At 29.1% G+C, this 26511-nt stretch overlaps 5 protein-coding genes across 8 annotated transcripts; 2 read left to right on the plus strand and 3 right to left on the minus strand.

Moving 5' to 3' along the window:
- Positions 1-1562: 1562 nt before the first annotated feature.
- Positions 1563-2796, minus strand: LOC118442401 (deoxycytidylate deaminase). Of its 2 annotated transcripts, none has more exons than XM_085664673.1 (4): positions 2541-2796; positions 2198-2475; positions 1914-2127; positions 1563-1832 (listed from the first exon to the last, which is right to left on the minus strand). In XM_085664673.1, exons 2-4 carry the CDS (start codon positions 2466-2468, stop codon positions 1601-1603), a joined length of 717 nt encoding a protein of 238 aa, XP_085520799.1. In that variant the 5' UTR covers positions 2469-2475; positions 2541-2796; the 3' UTR covers positions 1563-1600. The 2 variants fall into 2 exon arrangements, with proteins under 2 accessions (XP_085520799.1, XP_035723838.2); XM_035867945.2 differs by having other exon boundaries at positions 2198-2442; positions 2541-2795.
- Positions 2797-3341: 545 nt separating this feature from the next.
- On the plus strand, positions 3342-6590 carry LOC118445299 (fumarate hydratase, mitochondrial). 2 transcript variants are annotated; one of them, XM_085654895.1, is made up of 8 exons: positions 3351-3606; positions 4322-4389; positions 4463-4600; positions 4793-4993; positions 5108-5390; positions 5468-5730; positions 5807-6196; positions 6269-6589. In XM_085654895.1, exons 2-8 carry the CDS (start codon positions 4387-4389, stop codon positions 6395-6397), a joined length of 1407 nt encoding a protein of 468 aa, XP_085511021.1. In that variant the 5' UTR covers positions 3351-3606; positions 4322-4386; the 3' UTR covers positions 6398-6589. The 2 variants fall into 2 exon arrangements, with proteins under 2 accessions (XP_085511020.1, XP_085511021.1); XM_085654894.1 differs by lacking the exon at positions 4322-4389 and having other exon boundaries at positions 3342-3606; positions 6269-6590.
- Positions 6591-6802: 212 nt separating this feature from the next.
- Positions 6803-8551, plus strand: arg (arginase). Its single transcript, XM_035874601.2, has 7 exons — positions 6803-7028; positions 7122-7194; positions 7260-7465; positions 7545-7708; positions 7830-7945; positions 8008-8130; positions 8216-8551. Exons 1-7 carry the CDS (start codon positions 6936-6938, stop codon positions 8449-8451), a joined length of 1011 nt encoding a protein of 336 aa, XP_035730494.1. The 5' UTR covers positions 6803-6935; the 3' UTR covers positions 8452-8551.
- LOC118445325 (uncharacterized) lies at positions 8551-9463 on the minus strand. The gene is made up of 2 exons (XM_035874644.2): positions 9206-9463; positions 8551-8993 (listed from the first exon to the last, which is right to left on the minus strand). Exon 2 carries the CDS (start codon positions 8991-8993, stop codon positions 8568-8570), a length of 426 nt encoding a protein of 141 aa, XP_035730537.1. The 5' UTR covers positions 9206-9463; the 3' UTR covers positions 8551-8567.
- A 316-nt stretch (positions 9464-9779) lies between these two features.
- Unc-76 (fasciculation and elongation protein Unc-76) lies at positions 9780-25702 on the minus strand. 2 transcript variants are annotated; one of them, XM_035874575.2, is made up of 8 exons: positions 25234-25702; positions 21727-21982; positions 13349-13471; positions 13044-13200; positions 12704-12812; positions 12095-12433; positions 11441-11506; positions 9780-11357 (listed from the first exon to the last, which is right to left on the minus strand). In XM_035874575.2, exons 1-8 carry the CDS (start codon positions 25337-25339, stop codon positions 11341-11343), a joined length of 1173 nt encoding a protein of 390 aa, XP_035730468.1. In that variant the 5' UTR covers positions 25340-25702; the 3' UTR covers positions 9780-11340. The 2 variants fall into 2 exon arrangements, with proteins under 2 accessions (XP_035730468.1, XP_035730479.1); XM_035874586.2 differs by lacking the exon at positions 25234-25702 and adding an exon at positions 23084-23205.
- Positions 25703-26511: the final 809 nt, after the last annotated feature.

The following is a 26511-nucleotide window of genomic DNA, read 5'->3' on the forward strand; positions in this document are numbered from 1 at the left end:
TAATCGCAAAACGATACACACAACTTTTAAAAAGAAAAAAAAAAAAGAAAAGAAAAAAAAAAGAAAGAAAAAGCAAAAGAAAAAGAAAAAGAAAAAAAAAGAGAAAAACAAAGAAAAAAAGCTGTTCATTTTGTAAATGCATGGTATGTGTTCTCAGGGCTATGCAATTAATGCTACAAATAAGCATCTTATCTGTAAGTATCATTCGTTTTCATCGGTAGTCATCTGATCATTATACATATTGTCACAGCTTGAATAACGAATTATATATTAAATATTTCTATACAGTGTAGAAAATTTCCTTCGAAATTCTATGATACATCGAGTATCATCTTTCTTCGTAAGTTCCCAACGATGCATCTTTATCGATGAATTAATGCGTTAACTGTTATGTTATTCGTTTTGGTATATATATATATATATTTTTTTTTTCCTTTTTTTTTCTTATTTTTTTTGATTTTTTTTTTCGTTTTTTTTTTTTTTTTTTTTTTTTTTTTTTTAGTATACAACGCAACTTCTATATGTGACTGTTCAATCTCTCAAACAAGGTTTATATATTAATTGCTCCAATCTTTATCGAAAGTTGTTACCTCTGGTCATGAAAATTTCTATCACGCTCATAAATAATTTAGAAAAATAAATAATGCTGAGTAAGGATCGCACATATTTTTCAGATGTTAAATCCAGATTTGCCTTTAGTCCTTGCCTTGATTCTTGATTTAGATAAGATATAGATGTAAATATTTTACCTATATCCTATATAAATTACATTGTTCCAATGTTTATGGAAAAAGAAAATTATTATGTACACTTTTCTTCATACAGTTAATTCATGGAACAGTCCTTTTTCATAATATACTTTTTCTTGTTAAATTTCTAACAAACGACAAAAAAAAAAAGAAAGAAAAGACATTTTAAATTTTAATGAATTTTCACATGTATAGTATGTACATAAGCATATTCATATATACTTATATATATATATATATATATATATATATATATATATATATAAATAAATATATATATATATAAAAATATATAAAATTTTGGACTTAGAATCATTCTATTACTATAACGATATAGAGACATTAAACATGTAGTTTCAATTGTCCTTATTTTACTGTTTCAAAGAAGTTGTACTACATGCTTCTATCATGCCATACTATATCCTTTCTCATCCATTACATTTGTACAGCAGATAATTCATAAAAGAAAAACTACTGTGTTATATATACTTAATATTATACTTGTATTATTACAAAAATTAATTCATTTTCTGTACATTAGTTTATTTATTTCTTATATATCCACTAAACCGATAAAAGTGGAAAATAAAACTAAACTATATGTGTAAAAAAAATTAAAAGAAATGGTATTCTCTATCTGCGTTTGTACCTATTCTTCATTAAATTTTATATGTAAATATTGACTGATATTTCTGAGAATACCAATCTTTGCAGCAGTAAGTCACAATTGTGACTTCATGGTGACTTCTTATTTAAATAAGATTTGACCTATACCATGTCAAGAAGAAAATAAATAATAAATAAACAAATATATACATAATCAATATAAAAATATTATTTTATTAAACTTTTCATTTCAATTGAATTTTTTTTCTCTCTTCGCTCGCTTCATCGATTTTCTCTGCACTCGTCGAACTTTTATCATTTTCCAATGATAAAGTTGATACATCACAATAGTTATCATTGTGATTCTGTACGTCACAGTCAGTCTCAACAACGTCAGATACCAAATTTTTCATATTTGAAAAACAATTAATTTCATTAAAATCAATCACAATTTTATCGTTCTTAGGTATATATCGTCTATAATAAAAGGCAAAATAAATTTTAATATTTTAAATATCCATTAAGTATAATAGTTTAAAAAAGAAATTAAAAACATACATGTACATAACTTTTGCGGCATCAAACATTCTTTTTGCTGCTATGGTTTTAATTTTATGACTGTATTTATCTGACATATAAATAATAGTCTTCAATCCAGATTGTATAATTACTTTTGCACATTCATTACATGGAAAAAGACCAACGTACATTCTACACTTCTTCAATTTATTAGAATTTTTGTTCAAGATAGCATTAACTTCCGCATGACACACTGTAAAGATAAATTATTATCATTAATTAATTAATTTTAAAATAATATAATACCAATGCCATATTCTTACCGTATAGCCTTTTTTCATTCAATTTATTGACAGAATTTTTTTCCCAAGGAAATATATCATCGCTACAACCTCTGGGCATACCATTGTATCCAACACCTACTATTTTGTTATCATTATCAACTATACAAGCTCCTACACGAGTAATTGGATCTTTACTACGCTTTGCAACTAAAAATGCTACGGCCATAAAATATTCATCCCAATCCATATACGTTGATCTTTTGCATTTGATACTATTAGTTTGGCTGTATATGCGTATAAATACATTCATGTTTTATCTATTTGATAGATATTGTAATAATTTTACAAAAGAAAAATAAAAAAAAAATGTATTATCATTTACCATTTGTCGTTATGTAACGTAGTATCTACACTCATCTTCAATAATTTTTCTAATATATATACTTTTATTAGATTTACACATAAATATCAATTGAAAAATCATCAATTATAAAAGTTATCATCATCTTATTGATACATATTGAAGATACACTTTATTTATTGTCTTTATTTATTTATTTTACACATTGATATTAACGATATATATAAAACTTTCAAGTAACGTAAACATTCGTTCGTGTTCAAAAAAAAAAAAATATAATTAGTATTATAAACGATGGGATATATTTCCAATGAAGGTACGACTTCCGCCGGAATAAATTCCCTATTAAATTTATAAAATAAGCTTTACGAAGAAAAAGAAAAATTCGAAATAATTTTTTTTCGTATAAATTTATATTTTTTTTACTTAAAAAAAAAAAGAAAAAAAAAGAGAAAAGAAAAATTACATCTCACGTATTACCATCTCCTATACTTTTCAATCATATCCATTGTATATTTATTTTCTAGTGATTTATTTCCCATGAAATATATAAATTTTAATATTTATTTAATTATCTTCTACGTGTATATTAATAATCTTCGATCAATAATTACTTAAAATAATGAAATACGTTAAAAAAAAAAAAAAAATAAAATAAAGGAAAAAAAAAGAAAAACGAAACAAAACAAAAATTAACCAAAATTGTATAATAGTCGACTTCAGCGCCGCCTGTTAACACAATCACGAATTATTTATTATTTCTACGAGTATACATTCCGTTCAATCTTATTGACTATCTTATAAGTGCCGTTTCGTTCATCGTCTCCTTTAGAAAAATTAAGAGACATTCAGAGATACATCACGTTTATTCACACATACATATATATATATACATATATATATATATACATATATGTATATATAAATAGTGAACTAATTTAAATAGCAGTAAACCCATAAAAAAAAAAAAATGGCATTAAATATTTTCAAGTCCCGAATTTTCAATCTTTGTCATTTCAAAGATCTTCCAGTAATTCTTAATTTAAGATTGTCCTTAAGCACATCACGAACGTGCAACAGTAGACAGGTATTAAATTAAATTTGAATGACATTGTAACGATATAAACGTGATATATAATTAAAAAAAAAAAACAAAAAACAAAACAAAACATATATCAAAGATTCTTTTATCCCGTGTTACAAAGGAACAAAAAAAAAGTGGAAATTAGTATTTTTCTTGTGATAACAAATGAGATGCTGGTTTTATGTAATCATTCAAGTGCCAACTTAAGATAAAATTGTTCACGGCGTTTCTAAAAGGATATCGATTTTTATTTATTTATTTAGTGTATAATATTTGTGTTAAAAAGGATATGATATGTTAATTAATATTTAATAAAGATGTCTCTGTCATTTGAATGATAAAAAAAAAAAAAAAAAGAAAGAAAAAAAAAGACAAAGCGAAACAAATGATCTAGCAATCTCTTTTCAATTATCTTCAATAAATTATGTAAAGTTGGATAATCCGTACATATTTCTTTAAAATTTTCTACAAAAAAAGAAAAAAAAAAGAAAAGAAAAGAAAAAGAAATCACTTAAGTATTAATCTATCTTATTTCAAAAGTTATAAAATATTATCTATATTATTTATGTGCAATTGCTTTTGTCCATATAAATTGTGAACAGTTTAATCACTCTACATAATACTGATTATGTATGGTCACATATATCACCAACATTTATTCTACCATTTATCTCATAATTCACATTATTACATATTCTTTTATCCTTCACTTCCACAGCTTCCATATTGAGATAAACATATACTTTTTATTGTTATTATTAATATATATCAACTAACTCAAAGATGGTAAAATTACTTTTATAAATAATTGTATGATATTGTTTTTATTAATATATTAAGCTTTCAATCATTTTTCCAGAATTGTGAGAAACAAGGATACAGAATTGAAAAAGATACATTTGGAGAATTAAAAGTTCCTAATGATAAGTATTATGGAGCACAGACTGTACGATCGATGATGAATTTTGCCATTGGAGATTCATTTGAACGCATGCCTGTAAGATATATTGTTATATTATATAACAATATATAATATAATTTAATATAATATATACTTATTATTATATATATTTATTATAATATAATATATATTTAAATTCTTATAAAAATATATATTCGTTATATTAATATATTTAATTTTTAGTATTAATAATTTTTTTTTTTTATAAACATTTATTAATCTTTTTAGTATGGTATTATTGTTGCAATGGGAATATTAAAGAAAGCTACAGCTGAAGCAAATAAAGAATTTGGGTTGGACCCAAAAATCGCTGATGCTATTAGTAAGGCTGCTGATGATGTTATAAGTGGTAAACTTTATAATGAACATTTTCCATTAGTGATTTGGCAAACAGGTTCTGGAACTCAAACAAATATGAATGTTAATGAGGTTTGTTTTTCATATTTAACTTAACATATTTAAGCTTCTATAATATACTTGTAATGCTTTCATATAGTTTTTCTTTATTTTTTTCTCTCTCTCTCTCAAAAATATGTTAAATAGGTGATTTCCAATCGCGCAATTGAATTACTTGGTGGAAAACTTGGATCAAAAATACCAGTTCATCCCAATGATCATGTAAACAAGTCACAAAGTTCTAATGACACATTTCCAAGTGCAATGAACATAGCTGTAGCATTAGAAATTAACAAAGTACTTCTACCAGGTTTAGAATGTTTATTAGAGGCATTAAAATCAAAAGTAGAAGAATGGAAGGATATAATTAAAATTGGAAGAACTCATACACAAGATGCAGTACCTCTTACATTGGGACAAGAGTTTTCAGGTTTAAAATTTGATCAAAGAAATGTAAATAATTGAAAATTGATTAGCATATATCTAATATAAGATTTTTAATTTTAGGCTATGCAACACAAATTCAAAATGGAATTTGTAGAGTTAAAGATACTCTTCCACGGTTATATGAATTAGCATTAGGTGGTACAGCAGTTGGGACAGGATTAAATACGCCAAAAGGATTTAGTGAAAAGGCAATTGCAGGAATTGCTAAGTTAACTAATTTACCATTTGTCCCAACATCAAATAAATTTGAAGGTCTTGCTACGCATGATGCTCTGGTTGAAGTACATGGTGCATTAAATACCGTTGCCGTATCTATGATGAAGGTATATATGTTTTTTTTTTTTTTTTTATATTATGTAACATACAGTTTGTATAAACTTATTTTTATTCACTTATCAGATAGCAAATGATATTCGATTTTTGGGAAGTGGTCCTCGCTGCGGTTTAGGAGAATTATCCTTACCGGAAAATGAACCAGGCAGTTCAATTATGCCAGGAAAAGTTAATCCTACTCAATGCGAAGCAGTTACAATGGTTTGTTGTCAAGTGATGGGAAATCTTGTTGCCACATCTATTGCTGGAAGTAATGGTCATTTCGAACTTAATGCATTTAAACCAGTAATAGTAGCCAATACATTACGATCTACAAGATTATTAGGAGATGTTGCTGTATCGTTTACAAAGAATTGCGTTGTTGGAATAAAAGCAAATAAGGATCATATAAGCAAATTATTGAACGAAAGCTTAATGTTAGTTACTGCTCTTAATCCACACATTGGATATGATAAGGTACGTTTGTTTCATTATAATAATTAATATAAACTAATGTGATTCATAAATTTGACAAAAAATATTTTTTAGGCTGCTATTATCGCTAAACAGGCTCATAAAGAAGGAAGTACTTTAAAAGAATCTGCATTGAAAAATGGAATAACTGCTGAACAATTTGATCAATGGGTCAGACCTGAAAATATGCTTGGACCTAAATAAATTTATAGAAAATAACATAAAATGTGTTATTTTTGAAATAGCTTATTTTGAAAAGTACATACATTTTTTTTTCTTTTTTTTTTTTTTTTTTTTTCTTTTTTTTTTTTCTTTTTTTTTCTTTTTATAGAGAATTCTTCCCTTTATACAAAAGAGCACTGAAAAAAATGTTCTATAACATTAAAATCTTGATTATAATACCATCTATTATCAACAATCACAGTTTTATATTTGTAATTGTTAACATGTATAATTAAATGTAATTGATAAAATTAAATAAATATTTATTTATCGTTAGTTTAATAGCATTTTATATAAATTTTAACGAGAATATATATGGATTATAAACGAAGTCAATACTAAGTATGTTGCGTAACCGGCATTAGTATCATATCAGAAATATGTTGTAATACATCTTTTTTATAAGATGCTGCACATGTTTTATCATATTTATAGGTCAAAGTGTAATAATCTCGATAGTTCTAAAAAAATATTCATCTAAAGTTTCATTCGTATATCGTAGATAGAACGTGTAAACAAAATGTTACCTCAATTTCGAACGATTATAAGAATGTTTAGTACACGTAATTATAATAAAGTTGGTATAATTGGCGTGCCTTTTGAAAAAGGACAGGTATATTTAAATTATAATATCTCATTTTATTGATAATAATTATGAATAAATTATAAATATTAAATACTCTTTCTTTTTCTCAATATGTTGTAGCGAAAGGAAGGTGTTGCTCTAGGTCCTAAAGTAATCAGAGAAACTGGTCTTATAAAAGAATTAGAAATATTGGGTAATTAATTTTCATTGTAAATATTTAAATTATAGATCTACTTAAAAATTATATATTTCTAATAGGCTTAGATGTCCAAGATTATGGAGATATAAAATATGAAGCAAAAGATACAAGTGATGTTAATAATATGACACATTTAGGAGATGTAGCAGCATGTACTAGACTTTTATCTGAACAAGTTCAACAAATATTAAAAGATGGCCGATGTGTATTAACACTTGGAGGAGATCACAGCGTAGGCATTGGTACTATAGATGGTCATGTTAAAGTATGTTTTAAAATAAAAAATGATTTATTTTCAACGAATAATATATAATAGATATTAAACTAACTTTCTATCACTATAGGCAATGAAAGATGTTGCAGTACTATGGGTCGATGCGCATGCTGATTTAAATACTAATAAAACTAGTGGAAGTGGAAATGTTCATGGAATGCCTGTAGCATTATTAACAACTGAACTTTCTGATTACTGGCCACATTTACCTGGAATGGATTGGCAACAACCAATGTAACTTTATATATTATGTCTTTAATTATTTAAACATTAAATAAATATGAATTTATTTTAACGTGAAACGAATTTATGTTCTATGACAGAACATATATAATGTGTGTATATATAATTACAGGTTATCTATTAGAAATGTGGCTTATATTGGATTAAGATCTGTAGATAGTTATGAAAGATTAGTTATTGAAAAATTTGGTATTTCTGCTTTTGGAATGGAAGATGTTGAAAGATTTGGTAATCTTTATTTTCTAAATTGAACTTTCATCTTTATCTTTACTATAAATTATCTATTTCAGGTATTCATAATACAATTTCTATGGCATTGGATAGAATTGATCCTGAAGGAGTAAAATCATTGCATGTTAGTTTTGATATTGATTCTCTAGATCCCTTAGAAGCTCCAAGTACAGGAACTGCAGGTATGTAACATAAAATTTTTATAATTTAATACAAATTTTATGAATTATATTATAAATAAACATTATCTTGTTTATTTTTTAACAGTACGTGGTGGATTAACTCTTCGAGAGGCAATTCATATAATGGAAGAAGTGCATAGGACGCATAGATTAAATGCTATTGATTTAGTGGAAGTAAATCCTTATATCGGTGATCAACGTGATGTTAAATTAACTACAGAGGCTGCAATATATATTATACAAGCTGCTTTAGGATATACTAGACGTGGTTTGAAAGTTCCTAAAGGCATTACAGATATGCCATTACAAACATTTAGATAACATGGAAATAAATATCTATTTTAATGCGAACATACATGTCCTTTTTTTTTTATATACATAAACAAATATTGATTACATTAGAGTAATTTTTTATAATTAATATACAAAAAATCTAACTATGATATATTTGGCACAAATGAACTGTCATCTTTGATCACAAACACTTTATTAGGTATTTCTTTAATCGTCAGTTCTACCTTATAAATATTGGCAATCAATTTTTTCTCCGAATTTTCATCTATAAAAGCTTCGATACGTAATTCCCCAGATTTTTCAGATCCCTTGACAGGAACTGTAAGCCAAGTAATATTTTTCTCTGATCCATTTTTTTTCTCATCACTTATATTCACTCTTTTTTCTTGTATTGGAATTCCTAATAAATCTAATGCTTTTGGATGATTGTATAAATATTGCATTCCATCTTTATACAGTTCAATTTCACGAAGCTCATTCTGTAATTTGAAGCGAAATGCATATCCCATTCCAGCTACTACAAAACCAGTAATACTAGCAATTTTTGCTAACGTTTTAAGGGAGATCATCTGCATCAAATAAATGATTTGTGTTATACACAAAGTTACTGAAATGCTTTATATTTTGATATATAAAAAAAAAAAAAAAAAAAAAAAGATTATTCTCTTATTCTAACACAAATTTTACCTGAAACTGATTTCATTTCCTTAATTTATTAATTTAAATTATATTTGTATAGGAGAAATTAAAACAAAAAAAATTGTTTAATTCCCAACATTACCTTTATAATGATGCCTCGAAAATTTGAGGTTACGTCATATCTGTATGATTCCTGATTTATTAGTTTAGTAATTTATAAAAATATTATCATGTAGATAACGTAAATATTAAAAAAAAAAGCTATTAACTATTTCGAACCAACTATTTTGAAAAATTATATATTAACATGCGTCAAATATTTACATGTATATAGTAGTATTTTTACAGCATCACTCCCTTATATGGCATAGAGAGGCAAGAGATCGATATAAGCAACTTCAGCGACAAGTACGGACAAAATATGAATTATAAGCGCAAACAAGGAATTATATACCTCTTATGCATAACCTAAGAATTGAGTTAGTCTATGATAAAAATTTTTGTATTTAGATTTTTTTTTTTTCAAAGAAAAAACTTTTTCGAAAGTTTGAAAAAAATCATATTCTTGCTTGAACCTTCATTTTTAAAATGAGACCTTGTTCATCGAAATCGTTCAAGAATTATACCGCATACTCGTTTTTATACTGGCAAGAACGAATCAACGACGTTTGTTGGTGCATGGGAGCAAATTGAAGAAGAGAATAAAAAACTGAATCTAGCTGTTATTATTAGCATTGCGATTTCTTTTATTTATTCATTTATTTATTTCGTTTTCTCTTGCGCGTAACATTCTTAATCGATCGATTATTTCTAAACATACTGGCGTTACAACAATTTACACACTAGGCTTAAGAAATGTATGTGCAATTTTGAGTAGAAACTAATTCTACAAGTAGCTTTTGCTTGCATTTGTAAGTAATTTATATTTTTAATTCTTTTTAACTACTGCCATAAATTCCGATCCGGATATAATATCGTCTTCATTTCTTTTTATATATACAAAAGATTACAAAAACTGAACCAATACAAATCTCGTGTGGTGTCATATATATGCCATATATATATATATATATATATATATATATATATATATATATATATATATGTCATATATAAATATATATAAATGAATATATTTTGTATTATGCATAAATATGCATCACAGTAGTTCCATAAAACATGTACACTTGTGATAAATCTTATGAGAAACAATATACAGATTAAACGTACACACACACACATATATATATATATATGTATTTATATATATAAATATAAATACATAAAGGTCGAATCAAAGGGAAATTAAGGAACTTTAAATGATATTGAATACATTGCTATACATGAGAGGAATATTTATTATAGCTTAAATAAATCTATAGATTTTGAAGAATTATAACATATGAATAATAGTTAATTTCAAATGCCTTATACGAAAAGGAACGTTCCATCAAATGTATACTATTCTGTTGGAGATACTTCTGAGTGCGAGTGAACACATTAAATATTGCACAACGACGATATACCGGCTAATGACTTGACGAAACATTATTTTCTAATTTAATCAAATTGGCTAATCGACTACGATACACAACATTCTTTAAATGTACTCATAAAAAAATCTTGATTTGTCAAATTCAAAAATCTGGTGATATATATATAAGATCGATAAATTCGTAGATAATGCAACCTGAAAAAAGATTTTTCTATAGAGAACAGTTAGAAAGTGTTGTATATTGTAATCAATCAATTTCTAATGTGTTCAATCGCGCTGAACACATTAGAAAGTCTTCAACAGAATGATAAACATTCAACGAACGTTCTCTCCCATAAGAGAAATTTTAAATGAAATATTATCATGTTCTATAATTCTTCAAAATCTGTAGTTTTATTTAAAGATATAATAAATATTCCTGTTATCTTAAGCAATGTTCCGAATATCATTCAAAATCACGAACATTCCCGTGATCTATCCTTTATATATAAATATATAAATATATATATATATATTTATATATATATATATATATATATATATATATGTATATATATATGTATATAAATTAAGACTAGATGAGAATATCAGGTTACCACTTCTAATCCTACAGCCAATACACATCGAGTGTAATATTAAAGTACAACTCAGAAGCAAGAATGGTTGTTTCAAATACAACGCATGCGGTACGATGATGGTTGCAGAGCATTGGCAAGAAGAAGAGAGCAATCATTGTTTTGGACTTTTGAGTATCTCCGAAGAAAATCGACTGTACACACTCACTAAGTAGGACAGAGAACTAAAACAGAAAGATACAAACATCAAGTAATCTTTTTTCTAAAATAATTATTCTTCATATGTCATTAAGAATTCATTATTTACCTTTGAGAATATAATCTGTTAGCAAAGTTGGTACAGTTGGACTATCTTCGCTAATTGCTTTCAATACTGCAAAAGAAAAAAAAAAAAAAAAAAAAAAAGAAAAGATATACATTACAATAATAAAGATGCATATTTCTTGTTTTTTACTATCATTATTCTTAATCTTAATTATACGTATAAAATCTTTAAAGCTATAAATTTTACTTTTAATGATCGATTGAGTCTAACAAGAATATTAACTTTAATCCTAATTGTGTCTGTGGTGTATAAGGTCATCCCCGGACCAATTTCGGGTTCAATTAAAACAATTTGCGTTATTGCATTGATTCATGATTTTTTTTTCTTTTTTTCTTTTTCTTTTTTTTATAATGACACAATTGTAAATACGTTTTCGAATCAATTAATTATTATTTCCGAGGCTTCAAAAAAATATACAGTATTTCTTTTTGAGATCAAAATTAATTCCTCATTCTATATAAATGACAGCTGTTCGAGGTTGCCTGGTGGTGTAACGCTTAAGTGAACGACTTAATTTAAGTATACAAAACTGAAATTATTTTGAGGTTTACACACAACTAGGATTAAATCAGAACAGTTATTTCGACGAATAGAAAAAAAAAAAAAAAAAACAAAAAAAATATTGGATTGAATTACTTTTAATAAGGACTTGCAGAGCCTGATTATTCGGTGGTCCGCTGTCCGTGTGATATGGAATAACAGTGGTCAAATATTTCGATTCTTGCAATGACCTATGCTGCGGTAACGGACTAGTACCATTCTGCATTTGGTTTTTCTTCTTTGTAACGTGATGCTGTCTTCGTCGATTTTGTACTGCCAACAAAAGCGAGATAAATTGATTCTTCAATTCCTTTTCGTATTCCAGCTCATCTCTTAATGCGAGTTCAGCTACGAGAGTCTCGCTCAATGCTCCAACAAGCGATTCCATTTCTCCGAATAGTTCGGTAAGTTGATTCGAAGTCAATTGTTTTAATTCTGAAATTTTTTTTCATTTTGTAATATCTTGAAAATAAACGATATACACACATATACACACACACACACACATACAGAGGGTCTTCCATTTGATAATTTTAAATATCTCCAGAATGTTTTTAACAATACACGATAAGATAATATAAAAATATTTTGTAGATAGTTAATTCAAAAAGGATATACATACATACATACATTCCCTATACTTGAAGAATCTTATCTTAAAAAGGTAAAAGAAGAAGAAACAGTAGAAAAAAATTCTCCCCATACTTTTCTCATGTAATGGCGAGCCAAGAACTTCTCTACTCCTTTCCAATGCCTCGTCGCTGTCAAGCAAGGAACCATCGGAATCAGGTGATCTTTCCATAGACGGACTCTCCTAAAATATTCATAAAAAAAAAAGAAGAAAAATAAATAAATAAATAAATAAATAAATAAATAAATAAATAAATAAATAATAATAAAAACAAAAAATAAAAATAAAAATAAAATAAAAAATAAAAAATAAAAAGGAAAACGAAAGAGGACAAAGAAGAGTAGTAAATGTTAGATCATTATTTCTCATTAATTGAACAACATTGTGATCGTTGATTTTTCAAGAACATTTTACCTGCATAATGTCATCTATCTCACGAAGTACCTCTTCAGCTGTTTTCAAGGGTTCCTCTGGGCTATGAGTATCGGTGCTGCTAGATAATATTAATGCGTGCATATCCAAATCCGTTGCTACAGCTTCGTCCTCGCTACTTAAATCTTCTAATTCTGGTCTAAAGCGAATGGGGAGAAAACAAAAAGATAAATGACGGTAAAGTTAAAAGAAAAAAAAAAAAAAAAAAAAAAAAAAAAAAATAAAAAAGAAATTTCTTCTACTCCTTTCTTATTTATTTATTTATTTATTTTTTTATTAATCTATACCTTTCCAATGAAATCGGTGCCTCGTTAAGATTCAATGCTGGCATGTGCATTTTTCTTGCATAAGATTTGCTCCAGTCGATTGGTAAAATATTGCCAAAAGTACCGGTTATAGTCCACCACATCCTATTATACATAAAAGAAAACAGATTAGTATTGTCGAAAAGACATGTCGTTAAAGATACTTCTTCTATTTCAATTACGCGTACCATTGCATCGAGCTGACTCATATCCTTTTCGTGATATCATTATGTATCACGAATAACTCACCACAGTCTAAATTTCCACGAGCTTTCGCAATTAATATGTCGTCATTTCTAATAATATCATCGTTCCCCAAACGTTTTACATAGGTATCTTTTAAATTCCATAAAAAAAAAGAAAAAAGAAAAAAAAAAAAAAAAAAAAGAAAAAGAGAAAAAAAAGAGAGAGTAATAAAAAGTAAGATAAAGAGAATGGAATAAGGAAAGAAATAATTTGTATCATACTAAAGTATGAAGAGAATTAAAAAAAAAAAAAAGACAAAAAAAAAGACAAAAAAAAAGAAACAGAAAACAAATTTCATTTAAATTGACAACGGTATTAATTAATATTAATCTTCTAGTTAAAAAAAAAAGAAAGAAAAAAAGAAAAATTAGAAAATACAAATTAAATTAGAATGAAAACATCATTAATTAGTATTAATTTAAATTAATTTATATAATTGAATAATTCAATTAAATAAATTAATTTAATTATATAAATAAATTACTTGAAATTATTAAGTTTAAATGAACAATGAGGATGGTTAAAAATAAATGTTATTATCAAGAAAATTATCGAGAATAAAAATTATATATTGGAATGACAATACGACTGAATGATATTAAATTTAATAAAGTCATAATAAATCGAGAGAAATTCAGGTTTTTAGATTAAAAATAAAAAAAAGAAAAGAAAGAAAAAAGAGAGAAAGAAAATTCCAACGAAGGAAATTTCGATCTCGTGGAAGAACGATAACACCGTTCGAGATTTTCCCATGTTGCATGTAAGAGGAAATTGCAAATTCACTAACATAATCTCACATTTCAAATCGGATCTCTAACAGCTTCGGATAGATCTAAAAGTAAGTGGAAGTTGGTTGGTAGCAGCGGAAGTTATGATGATGATGAATATTTGAGAGAGAGAGAGAGAGAGAGAGAAAGAGAGAGAGAGAGAGAGAGAGATAGAGAAAGAGAGAAAACAAAGAGAGAACGAGAGCCCATTGCTTCGCTCGATGATGTCGCATTCGTTTAACCCTTCGACTAATCGAGGTCAATTCGACCCACTCGTGTCTCTTTATTTGAAAGAGAAAGAAAAAAAAAAAAAAAAAAAAGGAGAAAAAGAGAAAAAGAAAAAAAGAAATACAAAGAGAAAGACGGATAAGTAGATCAAATTATTTTTACTTCTTTTCTTCTCTTTTCTTTTTATATGATAATTAAATAAATAAATATAACATTATCATATATCATATAGGTATGAATAAAAAAAGAATAAAAAAGAGTAATAAAAAATAGAGAAATTAAGAGAGAGTGAGAGAGAGAGAGAGAGAGAGAGGGGGGAGAGAAAGAGAGAGAGAAAGACAACAAAAAGAAAAGAAAATTATAGAAGAATTAATTTTAATTTTATCAAGTTTACTAATATATACAAGATTTAAAATATAGATAATATACAGCAAGAGAAAGAAGAAAATAATATTGCTATATACATGCTATCTCATCCTGTAGATGTACGAGCAAATACTATAAAACAGATTGAAGTTCCAAAAAAAAAAAAAAAAAAAAAAAAAAAAGTTTATTAAGAATAATTCACACGGCTCTGAGATATAATTACAAAGACATGCGATCATTTTCCTTTTTTTTTTTTTACTCCTGATCTTTCCGATGGAAATGGAATCCATGGATTTTTTTTAATGGATTTCTATTAAGTTTTTTATTCGCATATTTATATAATAGTAGTATGTATTTCAAATTGTCTGTATTCAAATTCATATAATATGTTGTAAAAGAATTGCTATTATGCATCATTCATAAAACAATTGACATTTTAACGATTGACTAACAAATTCATACTTCATTCTATACAAATACATTATTTTACAAAAATCAAGCCAATTGTGCATTTTGATGAATTGTGGAGGTCATTGATCCTGTTCGAGATAATCCAATTTAAAAATATTGACATAATTTGACAATTATTTTTCAAATTCTAATATCGAAAAGTAAATAATTTAAAACTTAAGATACCAGAATATCTCGTGAACGATCAATAGTAGCAATGTTTTACTAAATATGAAATATATTGATTGCAAATGACCTAGAATACTATATAAATATGGAAAAAAAGAATACGGTTATAAGTACTCATTAAAAAAAAAAAAAAAAAAAAAAAAAAAAAAAAAAAAAAAAAAAGACAAAACTATGTCGGTCATTATAATTCTAAAAGGTCAATTATACTAAAAAAGAAAACAAAGAAAAAAAAAATTTGTACGTGTACTTTATAGCTGACTCAGAGGCATGTAATTTTTTCTTATTAAACTTTCTTGATACTTCAATAAGATATTTGCTCTGACATTTATGGATGAAGCAGTTATGTGGAATAATAAATGATATACTGATTTGATAAAAAGAAAAGAAATTAAATAGGCTGAATTATATAATTCGATCGATTTTACTAATAATCAAATTTAGAAGATTTCTTTTTTATTTTATTACACACACACACACACACACACACACACACAATTTTAATATAAGATATCAGAAAAAAATCAATTAATATAAAAGGTTTTGTAATTAACCCTTTATAATACGATATAAAAAAAAATAAAGAGAGAGAAAAGAAAATTAAAAAAATAAGGATTACAATGTAACTCTTGTGATTATAAATTTTAACGAGTATCATTATAAAAATATATGTTTTTTGATATTTCATATACGTCACAGAGATTATTTTCAAAATTATACGAACATCTTAAAAATGATTTATAACAGAAAATATTTCAGTTTTATTGAAAAATAAACAGAAAAAACAGGAAATTATAAGTTCATTTACATTTTGTAATTATAATCGTGACACTTAATTTAAACTAACACTATAGATTTCTTCTTCTTTTTCTTCTTCATAGCTTCTTCAATATCGATATTTACTTTTTTCGTAATGTTTTGAGAGTACGAAAATATTCGTGATAAAATTGACGAAATATGCGGTAACAGATCCATCATATCCTTATCTATTTGCTTCGTAAGTGATCGATTTAGTCACATAAAATGGAAATAATTGAATATTTTTCGTATATTTTCGAGCTTCTTCTTCTTCTTTTTTTTTTTTTCGAACGGAAGATCTAAAAAAGTTCACTTAATCCACTAGTAAAATAAACAAAAACAGAATTATATTTATACGTCGACTTTGTCATTAAACGGTACATATAAAAATTTCTCTTTCTATAAATTCCTCTAGATCATTAAAATATAAACAATTGTAATATAAAATAAATCATAAAATCAATTGTTTTCTCAATAATTTCAAAATAAAATTAATCCCTTATAATAGTCATAATAATCAGAACAAATAATAATTCTCTTGTGCAATCGTTTATTGAATAGACTTTGAATTGTTTATCCGATGATTCTCGATTAATTCATCTCTCTAATGATCTAATGAACTCTAAACTTTCCTATATAATGAACATACAAACTATTTTCATATTTAAATATTTAACGCAAATAAAACTTTTGCAATCTTCGAATTAGACAAAACATTTATAAGGAAAAAGAAAAAAAAAAAAAAAAAAAAAAAAAAAAAAAAAAAAAAAAAAAAATAAAGATGCATCGATTCGAGTAATTCATTTAGATTTTCGTGACATCGAAAATAGGATAGAAAAGAATGTAATCAATAGGACGATATATGTATAATAATTATCGAGAGAGAGAGAGAGAGAGAGAGAGAGAGAGAGAGAGAGAGAGAGAGAGAGAGATGAACGAAGATGGAATATATTCTTGAAACTTAATAATAATCTTCCATCTTCAACTTTTAAAATCTGATCAATGACTTTGGCAAAAGATCTATGGGAATAAAAAAAAAAAAAAAGAAAAAAAAAGAAGAAAAAAGAAAAAAGATACAATGGCTACAGTAAATAATTTCAATGTTCATTTCATCGACCATCAAAAACAGGATAGGTGGGAATTTAATCGACGAGACGATGTACATATGTATACATATATATATACTATATATATATATATATACATGTATGTATATATATTTATTTATAAAGAAATATGTTGTCTCGATTAAATAATTTCAATGGTCATTGAATCGAAAACTGGATGGGGAAGGGAATTTTAAACGACGACACGATGTATATATAATAATCATCGAGGGAAAAAAAGAGATGAAGAAAAAGGAAAGGAAAAAAAAAAAGAAGAAGAAGAAGAAGAAGAAGAAGAAAAAGAAAGAAAGGTTTCAGGTTCCTCGAGGTAAGCAAAGCCAACGAAGCATTTCTCGAACGGCAAAACGGCTTTGGTTTAAGCGCGTGCGCAACGATATTGACCGATGTCGGGCTCTTCGCGCTCTTTGCGTCTCCACCACCATCGCTGGAGGGTTGTTGCTGCGAGTGTAGCTCGATACGAGGACAAAACATAGGGAGAAAGAGTGAGAAAGATAGAGATCAAATTTTCATGCTTTCAACGACGATCGAAGTATTACGAATATCATCTCATTCTCAATTTCGATGTATCTATATCGTTTACAAAGAGTGCCATAGAGAGAAAGAGAGAGAGAGAGAGAGAGAGAGAGAGAGAGAAGAAGGAAGAGGTCAACGACCTTGCGACCCTGCGACCGAAATGAGGTCGGTCCGCCATTTACATATGACGCGATATATACTTTGCAAGCTCCTTTTCGCCGACATTTCGTCGAGAACCTTCGCGATCCTTTCGTTGTTGGATACCATGAGATGTATTGAGCTGCGGATACTCGAAAGGCAAGTGTGGCCCCAAAAAGGAAGAAATGCGAGAGAGAGCGAGAGAGAGAGAGAGAGAGAGAAAGAGAGAGAGAGGGGGGGGGGAAGGGAGAGGTATGGCTTAATAGCTTTCTCAGCTGTTACATGACGACGTATAAGAAAAAATAATATATATTTGTGTAATGAAATACATAGATGTACTAGAAAAAAAAAAAAAATAAATAAATAAAAGGAATATTTGCGTGTAGTATGTAAGTTTATAATACTAAAGTATATTAAAGAGATATAAATATATATAGAAAGAGAAAGAGAGATAGGGAATGAGAAAGAGACAAATAGAAAAGATAAAGAGAGAGAGAGAGAGAGAGAGAGAGAGAGAGAGAGAGAGAGAGAGAGAGAGAGAGAGAGAGAGAGAGAGAGAGAGAGAATTCAGAGAAAGAGAATTCTCTTGTTAGCTTACTCAGCTGCTACGTGATGACATATAACCAGAAATATCAAATTGTATTGTGTTTACACACACACAAATAAATATATATATATATAAGTAAAAAAAAAAAATATGTAGTCCATGAGATAATAATACATATGAAGCAGAGATAAAAATATATACAGAAACCTAAAGAAAAATTTGAAGAATTTGTTTAATAATTTTCTTGAATATTACATAAAAATATCACAAATAATATATATGTATATATATATACACATATATATAATACCATAGAAAATAATAATAATAATAATAATAATAATAATAATAATAATAATAATAATAATAATAATAATAATAGATTGATATTTTTGGTCATATGTCGTTATGCAATATCTGAGAAAGCTATTATGCAAATATATATATTTATACTTATGTAAGAAAATATATAAAAATAAAGAAAAGGACATACCATCCAAGATAATAATAACGCATATAAGAGAGATACAAGAAAGAGATAGAAACATGCATGGGGAAAGAAGAGAGATGTATGAAGGAGGAGGAGGAGGAGGTGGAGGTGGAGGAGACAGAGGAAGAGGAGTAGAAGGAGGGATACAGCTCTCGAGAAAGTCTCTTAGTGTCTCCGTGAAAGAAAGAAGAGGGGGAAAAAGGGTAGAAGAGAAGAAGAAGGAAGAGTTCTCTCTCTCTCTCTCTCTCTCTCTCTCTCTCTCTCTCTCTCTCTCGCTCGCTCTCTCTCTCTCCCTCCCTCTCTCAATCTCTCAATCTCTCTCTCTCTCTGTTTCAAGGAGAGTACTATGGGCTCCGATTTTTCCATGCGTTGGTCATTACGCGACCAAAGAGCGTAACACACACACACACACACACACACACACACACACACACACACACACACACACACACACACACATAAAACTTATTTACATATACATGCATATGCATAGGATCGAAAAGAGGATCGAGACAAAATTCTATTCTACAAAGCTTCTCACGGAAGCCCTTTCTCGATGAATTCCCGACGAATGGGAGGATTAGCGACGACGTCCGACCACCGGATATGCTTCAACGCGTTTATCCTTGCGGAAACGAGTGTGTTTATGTACGTGTGTCTACGTCTCCTCTGAGAGTAAAAGAAAAAAAGAAAGACAAGAGACAGAGAGAAAGAGAGAGAGAGAGAGAGAGAGAGAGAGAAAGAGAGAGAGAGACACGTGCCAGTTGGTCGCACGTGTCTATTAGATCGTTCGCACACCCTTTTTCTGATCTCTCGACTTTTATATGTTTATTAGTAACATCCCTCATTTCATTTCACACCGATCTTTCGATTTGTTTATAAACACGTTGATCGTTAAAGATCATATTTCTATTAATTGATACGATCTACGTACGTATTTATGTACGTAGATGATTTTATTATATATTTTTGTTTGTCATTTACAATCTATTCTATTTACAAGGAATTATTTCACATATATATTCGCATTTACATAGTTTCTAGATTATTAACCAAGTGATATTAATTAATTAATTAATTAATTAATTAATTAATTATTTATTTATTTATTTACTTTAGAAGAAAAATATGATAGAAGAAAATGTTTTTTTTTATAGTAAAATGACGTCACTTAGTTAATAATTTTACTATATTTTGTTACTTACAATTTATTCAATTTACAAAGTTTAAATTGCACAATTCATATTCAAGTATGTATGTATTTAGTTTGTAGGTTATGGTTGATGTTTTATTGAATTTATTATTATTATTATTATTATTATTATTATTATTATTATTATTATTATTATTATTATTATTATTATTATTATTATAAGTTAAGGAAATATTTATCCGTTCGATTAGATTTAAAAAGATAGGATGTGTATTATGTAAAATTTTGCGTTAATCTTTTTCCGTGTGGATATTATTATTTTTGCGAATTAGGTACTTCTTGTTGCGAAAATTAATTTTTTTTTTTTAGGTTAGTTTTGAAAGGTTCACCTTGTGCATTAACCGAGGCGAGAATGAACTCGAAAGAAATCGAGACTATAAGCGTGAAAAGCGTATGCAAGAGACCAAAGGGATGTGAAGGGAGTTTAACGGGTGGCTCGCGGTGCGTTCTCGCACACCGAAGAAGATACAATTTCATGCTTCGTTGAGCTTCACCTGCGGGACCACGCTCCGACGTATGTTCGTTCGTTCGTTCAAACTAAAGGACACCTGTCTATTCTTTAAAGCTCTTTAAAATTCGACCATCCTGACGTAGATTCACGTGTTTAACAACAAAGAAGACAGCAAAAGAGCAAGAGAGCAAGAGAGAAAAAAGAGAGAGAGAGGAAGGGAGAGAGGGAGGGGGAGGGAGGGAGAGAGAGAGAGAGAGAGAGAGAGAGAGAGAGAGTACTCTCAGATTTAATAGCGAATGAATAGAGGTCGAGTCAAAGTTAGTCCATTAAAATGATTATTATTTTTAATTATTATTAATTTTGATTATCAGATTTGATTATTATTATAAAGTCGCATTAATTTAAGACGACATACTTTTGAGGTTAGAAAATCATTCCGATGTATATGGGACACGCCACACATTATCATGAATCACGTCAAATTTGAATTCGAATAAATAAGTATGCGAAATATCATTACCTAGTTATTTTTTCTTTTTTTTTTTATACCGTTGATTAAAATATAAAAGCGATCGATTTTTTAATATACATTAAACTTTTATTATTATGTTAATCGATCTAATAGGATATCATTGATAAAATTCAATTTTTGTAGATTTATTATTTAGAGATTGCTTTGTGAAATTATACACACATATGCATAGAGAAATACGATATAAATATATGTATAAAATGAATTACAAAAGTCAGCTTCTTTTTATGTGACGAAAAAAAAAAAAAGAAAAGAAAAATGTTGGTAAGGAAGGATGAAAAATATCGATAGAGAGATAAACGACTTACTGGCACTCGTTCATAATCTCCTCTTGCGTTCTAACTTGCACTGGTGCCAAGGATTCAACATCGGTGCCATAGTCGCGAAAGCACGAAGTTATCTTCTCGTCAAACGTGTTAACCAGGTCTTCGAGACTACCGCTGAAAGGGCTAAAGGTACCTTCTTGTAAGATGTCCGTACTGTTGTCGTGATTGGTGGTCGGTCCCTCGTTCGCATTGCAATTTTCACCGAAATTCGTATCCAAACTGGCATCCAAGAGTTGTTCTGCGAGTGAACAGAAAAAAAAGAAATTAAAAAAAAAAAAAAAAAAAAAAAAAAAAAAAAAAAAGAAAAAAAAAAATGAAGAAATTATATTTATAGATTTATACAGAATCAAAGGATCAGAAAAACGATTACATATATAAACTTTAATATAAAAATGGCGATTTCGAGAAACGACGAATCGATAAATCGAAATTAACAATTCGATTATAATCGAAACTATGATCGTTGATATTACCTGATAAATTTCACTCTACGACGATAATAATTATAATAAATTAATAGATAATTACGTGTGTACAATCTTTATATGTACATACATTATAAATGTATATTAATCGACACATATTACATATGTATAGTAATCGAACGTGACCCTTTTTCGAGAATCGATCGATTAATCAGAAAGATATATAGACCTCCGCACGCAAATAACATGTATTTAAAGTGCCGGTGTGTTTGTTATTGATTATAAACCGACCGGTCGTCGCTTTTGAAAATTTATCGGACATGGTTGCTCGTCTTTTTATGCATACGTACTCTTACATATACTTTAAAAATAAACAACGTGGATATATACCGAGAAAGAGAAAGAAAAAAGTATGAAAGAGCTAGTTAGTTAGTTAGTTAGAGAGAGAGAGAGAGAGAGAGAGAGAGAGAAATGAACGAAGAGTAAGAGCGAGAGAGATAGAGAGACAGCAGCCAGAGAGAAAAAGAGAGAAAGAAAGAGAAAGAAAGAGAAATAGATAGTAAGAGAGAATGAGAGAGAGAGAGAGAGAGAGAGAGAGAGAGATAGCGAGAGAGAATAAGAGAGATAAACAGAGATACAAAAAGAGAAAAAGAGATGAATCGATCGAACGTTTTCAACGTTAATGAAACGTTCAATTTTCTAGGTAACTCTAAAGTAAAAATTCCGTTCTCGATGGAACTATTTGTGCTACGCCGCTTTCGTGCCGTTTCGTAAACCCGTAGTGCCAAGAGAAAGAGAGAAAAAGAAAAAGAAAGAGAAAGAGAGAGAGAGAGAGAGAGAGAACACTATTCACGAGCAAAACCGGTGGATATTGGACTCCGATTATAGCCATGTACACGCGGCTAAGTACTTACGCATTGTCCCGTCTTACGAAGGTCGCGCACGCATCGTCTCGCGCGGCGATGACGACGACGACAACGCGACAGGGACCTTTTATATCTTCACGCCTTTGTGTATCAATTGTTTATCTATCTTTATTTTTCTCTATTTATCTATATATCTAGTTATCTAACTATTTATCTTTATATATTTTTCTGGAGTTATCTATTCTTTTTATTTTTGTCTTTCTCCATTCTCTCTCTCTCTCTCTCTCTCTCTCTCTCTCTCTCTCTCTCTTTCGATTTATTTATCTATCTCTTTCTCTCGTCCTCGTCTTTTTCTATCTTTCTCAACCTCTCAACCTCTCTCTCTCTCTCTCTCTCTCTCTCTCTCTCTCTCTCTCTCTCAACCTCTCTCTCTCTCTTTCTCGTTTTCATCTTTCTTTATATTCTCTTCTTATTTCAAAAATATCCTTCGTGCATGCACAAAACCTTGATATATGTAAATCAAGAAACCGTACGTCGAACAGTCATAACCAAACGTAAGATTCTATATTGGTCTCTGATTGGTTCTAACCTAATGTAAGATATATATTTATTTTAAATTATCGTCCAATAAAAATTCGATAAGTTACTGTGCCTTTCCCTTACGTCAGACTTATTCTTTTTCTTTCAGATTTTCTTCTATGAGGAATCAAGTTTTCGTACTATATCGTACTAGATCAATAAAAAGGATAAAAAATCATTATTATCATTATCATTATCATTATCATTATCATTATTATTATTATATCATCGTATGTAAACAGATATCGTTCGCGAATGAACAAACCTCCTCCATCTATCTTTTATTCCTCTTTTTTTTGACGCATCGAGTTACGCTGATGATTCGCTTATGTTAGTAAGTATTTCGTTCCGATGATTATATATATATATAAATATATATATATATATATATATATATATATATATATAATTGAGAAAACAAATATGTCGTAATAAGAAGGTTCGTCCTTGGAACGGTCGATTACCACCGTCGTTATTCTTTTTTTTTGTCTTTCCTTCCTTTTTCCATCCCTTTCGAAGAATTTAAAGGCTCGTTCTGCTTGAGCTCTCTCACTCTCTCTTTCTCTCTCTCTCCCTTTTTCTCTTTCTCTCTCTCTCTTTCTCTCTTTGGAGACTTGAGACTTGGTATATGTACACAATGACGAAATGGAGAAAAAAAGAAAAAGAAAAAGAAATGGAAGGAATGAAGGAAGAACGAACCCCCTTGTGCTTGCTTACGCTCGCTTCGTGATTGGCCGTTTGCGCGTAGCGTGTGCTCGCCCGTTTAATCGATCAATTTTCTTATAACTTTCGTCTCGCCCCATTCCATGTAATAGACTCCAACAATTACGATAATGGATGTCCGTCAATGTGATAACGAAAGAGAGAGAGAGAAAGAGAGAGAGAGAGAGAGAGAGAGAGAGAGAGAGAGAGAGAGAGAGAGAGAGAGAGATTATTCTAATTGTCCCCGTTATATTAAATTTCCGATAGGTCTCTCAAAGATTTTATTCGTTGTGAAGATAAGTCGTAAAATTGTTCTTTTTTCTTTTTTTTTTTTATTTAATGTTTGTTTTATTTTCTTTTTTACGTTTCTTTTATCTTCTTGGTTTTCAAGAGAAAAATAAGGTAAAAAGAGGAGAGTCTCTTTCGAATATATCAAATAATATATATATATAAAATCTGCATATCGAAGTAATATGCTGGAAAGTTTGTAGTAGAATCGTCGATGCGATTTATAATTTCTACGCTCTAGTTTCCTCTCTGGTGTTGAAGATTCTCGTCTACGTTCATGCATTCGTTCGTTCGTTTTTAGAACGACGAATCGAACGAACGTGCATGAAAGCGACCGGGGACGGTTCTCGTCTCTTGGAGATTCGTGTCGACGAGTCTACACGAGATTCTCCGAGTCCCCCCAGAGAGTGACGCGAGAACGCGTCGCGACGGGAAGGAACATTATCGGAAAGTTTTTGGGATCGTGATCGAAGAAAAGGTTGATAAATTTTCGTTATTGATTTTCTTTCCTTTTATTTATATCCATTCCTTTTCTTTTAATCCCCTTTTTCCTCTCTCTCTCTCTCTCTCTCTCTCTCTCTCTCTATATATATATATATATATATATATATTTTTTTTATTTTACGTACCCGTCAAAAGATTCATATTCTTTAAACTGGCCGTTTCCTCCTCCTCGAAGCGCGCAAGGGGTGCTTCGAACTTCAACTCGGCGATCTTGCCCGCCATGTCCCTCATTATTAAGCACGATGAAAATCCAGGAGGGAGGTATCACCGCAGCGAGATTCGAAAAGGCACGGTCGCTGCGGTGCCCCCGAGCCGCTCCTCCTCCTGGAAAACACCTTCTTCCTCTTCTTATTTCTCGATGACGTATAGTCACCACGAAAAAAGGAGGGTTAACGGAGCCAATGAAATGACCAATGTATAAGACAGAGGGAAAAAGAAAGAGAGAGAGTGAGAGAGAGAGAAAGAAAGAGAGAAAGAGAGAAAGAGAAAATAGTATTAATGGACGAAATAAGGGCAAAAAAGGAGAGGCACGAGCGCGCGAATATGTCGCGTCAAGGAAGCGTGAAACGACCCATCCGACTCTACGCGAACGACTGACGCAGAGGGCGGTTAGCCGCTTGCTGGTGGGGGAAGATGATCGCTCGTTGTCATGGTAACGGCTGGCTGCGTGCGCCGCGCGCCGTTTTTACGAACCATTCGATTTCGTATATGCGTCAGGAGCCCATGGCAATGAGAAAACCTTTGTTTCTGATTCGAACGAGATTGGAGACGGGGATTTATGAAATAAAATATGTTTAATTTTTATTTATTACCTTTTCCTATGTCAGTAATATTATATCTAAAATTGATTAAAATCGATTCTAAGTTTATTATGTAAATGATCGTTCGTCTTTAATGAACGAATGTACCGACAGTACAATATCGATCGATAATTTATCATCGTATCTACTTTATCGACAAGTGCAATTCCAATGTATAAATTATAGATCGGTATATATAGACTTTGAGAAATCTACTTTATTAATGCGGTTTTAAAATGTCGGTAATATAGTTCGATATTAACTTTGTAAAAGAAAATATCGTTTGTTTCGATTATCGATAATCGATCAATTACGTATCCGATTGAGATACGTAATGGAAAATAACGGAAATCCATGTATATGGTTATGCGTGTATGAATAAATTGTATTACATCTTTTCCTTTCTATTTTCTTCTTCTTCATTTTTTTTTTCTTTCTTTTTTCATTCGTTTTAAAAATATTAAAGAATGTCGAATAAATTGGACGATGGAACAGTTTCATCGAAAATATCGAGGTAGGATTATTACGTGAATTTGTTATATATAACTTGTACGATGGCTTATAATACAAAGTGAACGAAAAGGGGTTGTCATTTGAAATTGA

Source organism: Vespa mandarinia, chromosome 2 (genome assembly GCF_050613455.1).
Source record: "Vespa mandarinia isolate Hongniang chromosome 2, ASM5061345v1, whole genome shotgun sequence".
In the NCBI taxonomy this organism is placed as follows: Eukaryota; Metazoa; Arthropoda; class Insecta; order Hymenoptera; family Vespidae; genus Vespa; species Vespa mandarinia.

What these genes read in the sequence shown, in the direction of transcription:
- LOC118442401 (XM_035867945.2), bottom strand. Translation starts at nt 2,575, where the DNA reads ATGAGTGTAGATACTACGTTACATAACGACAAATG. An exon ending in ACGTTACATAACGACAAATG is followed by an intron (nt 2,443 to 2,540) that starts GTAAATGATAAT and finishes ACGCATATACAG; the next exon opens with CCAAACTAATAGTATCAAAT. An exon ending in GAATGAAAAAAGGCTATACG is followed by an intron (nt 2,128 to 2,197) that starts GTAAGAATATGG and finishes TTATCTTTACAG; the next exon opens with TGTGTCATGCGGAAGTTAAT.
- LOC118445299 (XM_085654894.1), top strand. Translation starts at nt 3,490, where the DNA reads ATGGCATTAAATATTTTCAAGTCCCGAATTTTCAATCTTTGTCATTTC. An exon ending in CAAATATGAATGTTAATGAG is followed by an intron (nt 4,994 to 5,107) that starts GTTTGTTTTTCA and finishes TATGTTAAATAG; the next exon opens with GTGATTTCCAATCGCGCAAT. An exon ending in TTGCCGTATCTATGATGAAG is followed by an intron (nt 5,731 to 5,806) that starts GTATATATGTTT and finishes TTCACTTATCAG; the next exon opens with ATAGCAAATGATATTCGATT.
- arg (XM_035874601.2), top strand. Translation starts at nt 6,936, where the DNA reads ATGTTACCTCAATTTCGAACGATTATAAGAATGTTTAGTACACGTAAT. An exon ending in AAAAGAATTAGAAATATTGG is followed by an intron (nt 7,195 to 7,259) that starts GTAATTAATTTT and finishes TATTTCTAATAG; the next exon opens with GCTTAGATGTCCAAGATTAT. An exon ending in ATGGATTGGCAACAACCAAT is followed by an intron (nt 7,709 to 7,829) that starts GTAACTTTATAT and finishes ATATAATTACAG; the next exon opens with GTTATCTATTAGAAATGTGG.
- LOC118445325 (XM_035874644.2), bottom strand. Translation starts at nt 8,993, where the DNA reads ATGATCTCCCTTAAAACGTTAGCAAAAATTGCTAGTATTACTGGTTTT.
- Unc-76 (XM_035874575.2), bottom strand. Translation starts at nt 25,339, where the DNA reads ATGAGGGACATGGCGGGCAAGATCGCCGAGTTGAAGTTCGAAGCACCC. An exon ending in GAATATGAATCTTTTGACGG is followed by an intron (nt 21,983 to 25,233) that starts GTACGTAAAATA and finishes GTTCACTCGCAG; the next exon opens with AACAACTCTTGGATGCCAGT. An exon ending in CTCGCCATTACATGAGAAAA is followed by an intron (nt 12,434 to 12,703) that starts GTATGGGGAGAA and finishes AAAAAATTTCAG; the next exon opens with AATTAAAACAATTGACTTCG.